The 5,280-nt window shown below is 51.2% G+C and overlaps 1 protein-coding gene across 1 annotated transcript; it reads left to right on the top strand.

Annotated features, from left to right (window-relative positions):
- The first annotated feature begins 2,961 nt into the window (after positions 1–2,961).
- LOC123133900 (GDSL esterase/lipase At2g27360-like) lies at positions 2,962–4,466 on the top strand. The gene is made up of 3 exons (XM_044553289.1): positions 2,962–3,228; positions 3,304–3,519; positions 3,651–4,466. The coding sequence occupies exons 1-3, from the start codon at positions 2,967–2,969 to the stop codon at positions 4,286–4,288; spliced, it is 1,116 nt and encodes a 371-aa protein (XP_044409224.1). The 5' UTR covers positions 2,962–2,966; the 3' UTR covers positions 4,289–4,466.
- Positions 4,467–5,280: the final 814 nt, after the last annotated feature.

The raw sequence follows: 5,280 nt of genomic DNA, 5'->3' as shown, positions 1-5,280 counted from the left end.
GGGATAATGCCTCGAAAGGTTGTACTGCTCTGCTCGATGCGGCTCTTGTCTATTTGCATTTTATCGACCATGTCCTTGTAGATGAGGTTAAGTCCGCTGCCGTCGTCCATGAGTACTTTAGCAAGTCAAAAGCCGTCAACAATTGGATTTAAGACCAAAGCGGCTGGTGCGCGGACTGATTGAGCCCTTAGTTCATCGTTGGCGGTGAAAGTTATCGCCGAATCAGTCCAAGGGTTTACTGTGGCTACTTGGTTGACTTCGGCAAGGTCACGGAGTTCCCTTTTACGCCGATTATTTGAAGAAAAGGTCTCGAAGACCGTAAAGACGTTGAGATCGTCGTCCTCCGGAGGGTATTTCTCGGAGGTCGTATTGGTGCGGATATCCTCATCGCTCTTGGCCACCTGCCGTAGTACCCAAGATGCCCAAAGGCTGTGTGTTGGTTCGGAACTTGGCGTCGTGTGTATCTGACAGGGCTAGTCGAGCCATTTATCAAGGACAGTTCTGTGTCCCGTTGAGGGCTTAATTTTCTTGTCCGTAGGGTGATGATCAGGTGTCCCGTGAGGGTGCATCCTTTTTGCCCATCCGGTGGGTGGCTTAAAGGCCGGCGGTTCCCACCGAGCTGTCTGGGCTTTCCAGGCGCTTTCCATGGCACAATATTTCTGTACTATGTGTGCCAAATCTGCAAAGTGCAGTATGTGGCGTCGGTTGAGGGCATTGAGGATACCCTCGTCCGTATAGTTGCGGAAAAATACTGAAACCGCGTCGTCGTCGCAGCAATCTTTGATCTTGTTTTTAACAAGGAGGAATCTGGCCCAAAAGTGATGGACTGTTTCTTGAGGTTGCTGCCGCACATACATTAGGTCGCATATGTCCGGAGGACCAGAATTGCTCGGGGAATATTGCTTGCGGTGGGTGGGCAGGCTTAAATCCGAACCCTGACCCACTGTGGGATACAGAGTTTTAAGAATTTTTGAGGTCACTAGCCCAGGATCTGGAGTATCCTGGGAGTTTTAAGGCTCGACGCCTGGTTCTATGTTCAGAGGACAGGGAGTCTCTTCCCGAAGATGGGTATCCGGCTCGTAGGGCTCAGAAATCCGAACATAGCTTGTTCTCAACATAGGTGGAGAGTTATCTACTTGGCTCGCTCCTCCACAACCGCAACTAGATGGGTGATCGGCAGGGACCTGATTTCCCTCTGATTGGGTTTAAGCCTGATCCGATCATAGTCTGTTGTGACCCCAGGGCAGCGATGCGTTCTAACAGTTCGTTCAAAGACGAAACATCTGCCGAATCCATCTTATCGGAGTGTTCGAGGCCAATGCGGAGATGATTTTTGGTGGTTTAGGGGACCAACTTTGGCTTAACGGCCGAGTGGGCGCCCATTGTAAAACTGCCGAGCTGGAGGACCTAACCAGGAGCTAGGGCCCTTCCAGAGGTAATTTTGTCGTTGACGATAAGGCGAGCCATCGATCCTTCTATGGACGACACAGAGGAACTCTCAATGAAAGCACCAATGTCGGTGTCAAAACTGGTCGATCTCGGGTTGGGGGCCCCGAACTGTGCGTCTGAGGATCGAAGGTAACAGGAGACAGGGGACACGATGTTTACCCAGGTTTGTGCCCTCTTAATGGAGGTAATACCCTACTTCCTTCTTGATTGACTTTGATGAGTATAGGGGTTACAACAGTTGATCTACCTCGAGATTGTAATGGCTAAACCCTAGATGTCTAGCCTATATGATTTATGATTTGCCTCTACGAACTAAACTCTCTGGTTTATATAGACACCGGACGGGGCTAAGATTGTACAGAGTCGGTTTACAGAGAAAGAAAACTACACGTCTGGCCGCCAAGCTTGTTGTCCACGCAATGGAGAGTCCCATCCGGACACGGGGGGAAAGCCTTCTATCTTGTATCTTCACGGTCCATTAGTCCGGCCCATGTCACATAGCCCGGACGCCCGAGGACTCCCTTATTCAGGACTCCCTCAACCGTCCGCCTGTGTTCCACACGAGGTATGTCATCGTACAGTTTGCACCACCGGGACCACATGCCAAGTTAAGTGCAATTTTGTCGTCAATTTTGCATTTAAAACTAATAAGTTTGTGGTGAAAGCAAGATCGTAGTTTTGGATATCGGCGCTGCAAACAAATAAGATTGATCTAGAAGAAAAAAGAAATAAGATTGTGAAATAAGTGAAGTGCTTTATTTTTCTTTTGAGAGGACTGTCGTATAGTGGAATTAGAGGACCGCAATTGGGGTAAACCATAAAACCAAACAATAATTAGGATGAACCCTAAGATGATTGAGTTTTAAATATATTTTTAGGTGTCCAAGCACATATCAATTTATTCTGCATCCATTCCAGCACATGGGCCCTTTGCTAGTAAATAGTAATGATAAGAGAATGTATAATGGAATGATGCAACTTTTATTTGGAAGATAGAACATTGTTTTGCCGGTTTGATAAATAACTTTTCACAAAAATGTTTTGTAATTAAATCTTAATCACCACATGTCTTGGAGATACATAAACACTTATTTTAAGGAAAATATATACACTTTCTTTGCCAGCACTAAATAATTTAAAGAGCTAATAACAGAAGATTTTATTTAGGCAATAGATTAGCTTCCTCTTTTTTTGTTTGTCCAAAGAAACTAGAGCACGAGACATTGGCCTTGCCGGCCGATATATACATGGACGATATGGACCAACAATGCCATAAAAACCATATCTTCTCCTTAATATATAAGGAACAATGCATGTATATATATAGAAGTAAATCAACCTTTTATACTATGATTCACCTCACGTGTATACGTCCGCCTTACAGAATCCTTAATTGATGCACATATTGATATGCATTATTCCACATATGTCCCCCACGCATACCCCATGAAGTTCTATAAAAGGACACCAAAATTAACTGTAAATCGATGTAGTATAAACGTCCTTGATTTTCAGATATGGCTAGTCGCACGTGCTCCTCCTCCGCTGTCGTGCTCGCCATCTCCGTCGTTGCGGTGCTTCTCAACGCGGATGTGGCGCTGTGCGGCTGCAGCTACAAGCGCTTCTTCGCGTTCGGTGACTCCCTCATCGACACCGGCAACTTCGTGTACACCATCGGCAATGGCCCGTCGCCACTCAAGGAGCTCCCCTTTGGCATGACCTTCTTCAAGCACCCCAGCGGCCGCATCTCCGACGGCCGTGTCGTCGTCGACTTCTATGGTGAGCCGCCGTCGCCATCATCGTTTACTGATATTTCGCCAAAGGCCTAAAGCGATGTGTGCATGCATGTTTCAGCGGAGGCGTTGGGCCTGCCGCTGCTGCCGCCGAGCATCCCGGAGGAGGCGACCGGGCAGTTCCCCACCGGCGCCAACTTTGCCGTGTTTGGAGCCACCGCGCTGCCGCCGGAGTACTTCAAGACCAAGTACAACTTCACAGTGAACCCGCCTTCCACCCTCGACCGGCAGCTCGCCTCCTTCAAGAAGGTCCTCGCGCGCATCGCTCCAGGGGACGGTGAGTAACATAGTACATGCATGTGTGCACGTGCATGCAAAGCATGCATGCGTCGTCTGTTTCACGTACGTACGTGTGGTTCAATAGATCTGGAGCATATACTATATTATTTCTCGTATTGTGCCTTGCAGTCGCCACGAGGGCTCTCCTGAACGATTCCCTGGTGCTAATGGGCGAGATCGGCGGGAACGACTACAACTTCTGGTTCGGCAACCCCAGTAACCCCCGCGAGACACCGGAGGAGTACCTGCCCGACGTGGTCGCCCGCATCGGCGCCGCCGTGCAGGAGATGATCGACCTCGGCGCCAGGACGATCGTCGTCCCGGGCAACTTCCCCATCGGGTGCGTGCCGGCGTACCTGAGCGCCCACCAGACCAACGTCAAGGCCGACTACGACGAGCTGCACTGCCTCAAGTGGTACAACGAGTTCTCGCAGAAGCACAACCAGGCGCTGCGGCAGGAGCTCGCCCGGCTCCGGTCGAAGAACCCCGGCGTCATGGTGGTCTACGCCGACTACTATGGCGCCGCCATGCAGTTCGTCCAGAAGCCGCGGGCGTACGGCATCGCCGACCCGCTCGTGGCGTGCTGCGGCGGTAACGGGCCGTACCACACCGGCGGGGCGTGCAACAGCATCACGAAGCTGTGGGGCAGCCCCGACGGGTTCGCCAGCTGGGACGGCCTGCACATGACGGAGAAGGCGTACAAGATTGTTTCCGACGGCGTGCTGGACGGGCCGTTCGCCGACACCCCGCTGCGCCATATTTGCTAGATATGGGGTTTTTTTTCTGAGCATTAGATATGGGTTTCTTGGTGATCCTAGGATGATTATTGGTGTCGATTCGTATAGCTGCAGTACACGCTAATAAAAGAGTTGTTATTATTCGAATTAATGTAAAACAAGTGACACACACAAGAGATCAATGGACAGCAGAGGAAATTTTACAAAGGATTTGTGCATGACACGTGAAATCCATTTCTTGAGCCGGTGAAATCTGTTTTTTTTAGGGTGGAATCTGGTTTTTAGCAACGTGACATGTTTGACCACGCATTCCCTTCTTGTGGCTCGTATTTTTAAATAGAAGGCCAGGCCCGGCATTAAGAGCATCTCCAACAGTCGCGCTTCGCGCCGCGCGCTAAAAACTAGTTGTCGCGCGCCGTTCGGCTGGTTTTGCGCAGCCGCCAGCGCTGGCTCCAACAGCCGCGTTAAAATACGCGCGCACACCGCTCCAGCAGCTTGCAAAAAATGCAGCGCGCCCGACTCGCCGGAGCATTGCATATATGGCATTTGGGACACAAAATGAATTTGAAACATTCAAAATGCAATGAACATAACATATAAAATTTCACACAAACAAGTTGATGAATAAAAGTTCATGCCCACAAGTTCAAAATCATGCCCACAAGTTCATCTGCGGCGGCATGAAGAGGCCGCGCGCGAGGCCGATGGTCGGCAGAGCTCCGGCGGAGGCGAGGCCAACGCCCCCCGCGCTAGGGTTTGCGGCGGCGGCGGCAGAGGAGGAGGGGTCGCGGCTATAGGATGGGGTGAGCGGGGTGCCGGCGCATGCGTCCATGGGTGCAGTTCGCCGGCGCCGGCGCGCGCTGGGCGTAGGAGGCGGAGAGGAGAGAGTGCGGCGCGAGCGCTCGAGTGTGCCGCGCGCGGAAGCGGGCGCCCCAAATACACCGCGCGAGATAGCGAAAACGACCGCGCGCCCAACTCCTTATATCAGGCGTGCGGTTATTGCGCGCCCGCTGAAGCCACAC

The sequence above is a fragment of the Triticum aestivum genome, chromosome 6B, assembly GCF_018294505.1.
Source record: "Triticum aestivum cultivar Chinese Spring chromosome 6B, IWGSC CS RefSeq v2.1, whole genome shotgun sequence".
Classification (NCBI taxonomy): domain Eukaryota; kingdom Viridiplantae; phylum Streptophyta; class Magnoliopsida; order Poales; family Poaceae; genus Triticum; species Triticum aestivum.
The sequence above is the reverse complement of the archived record's forward strand: the minus strand, read 5'-3'. Positions and strand labels throughout refer to the sequence as shown.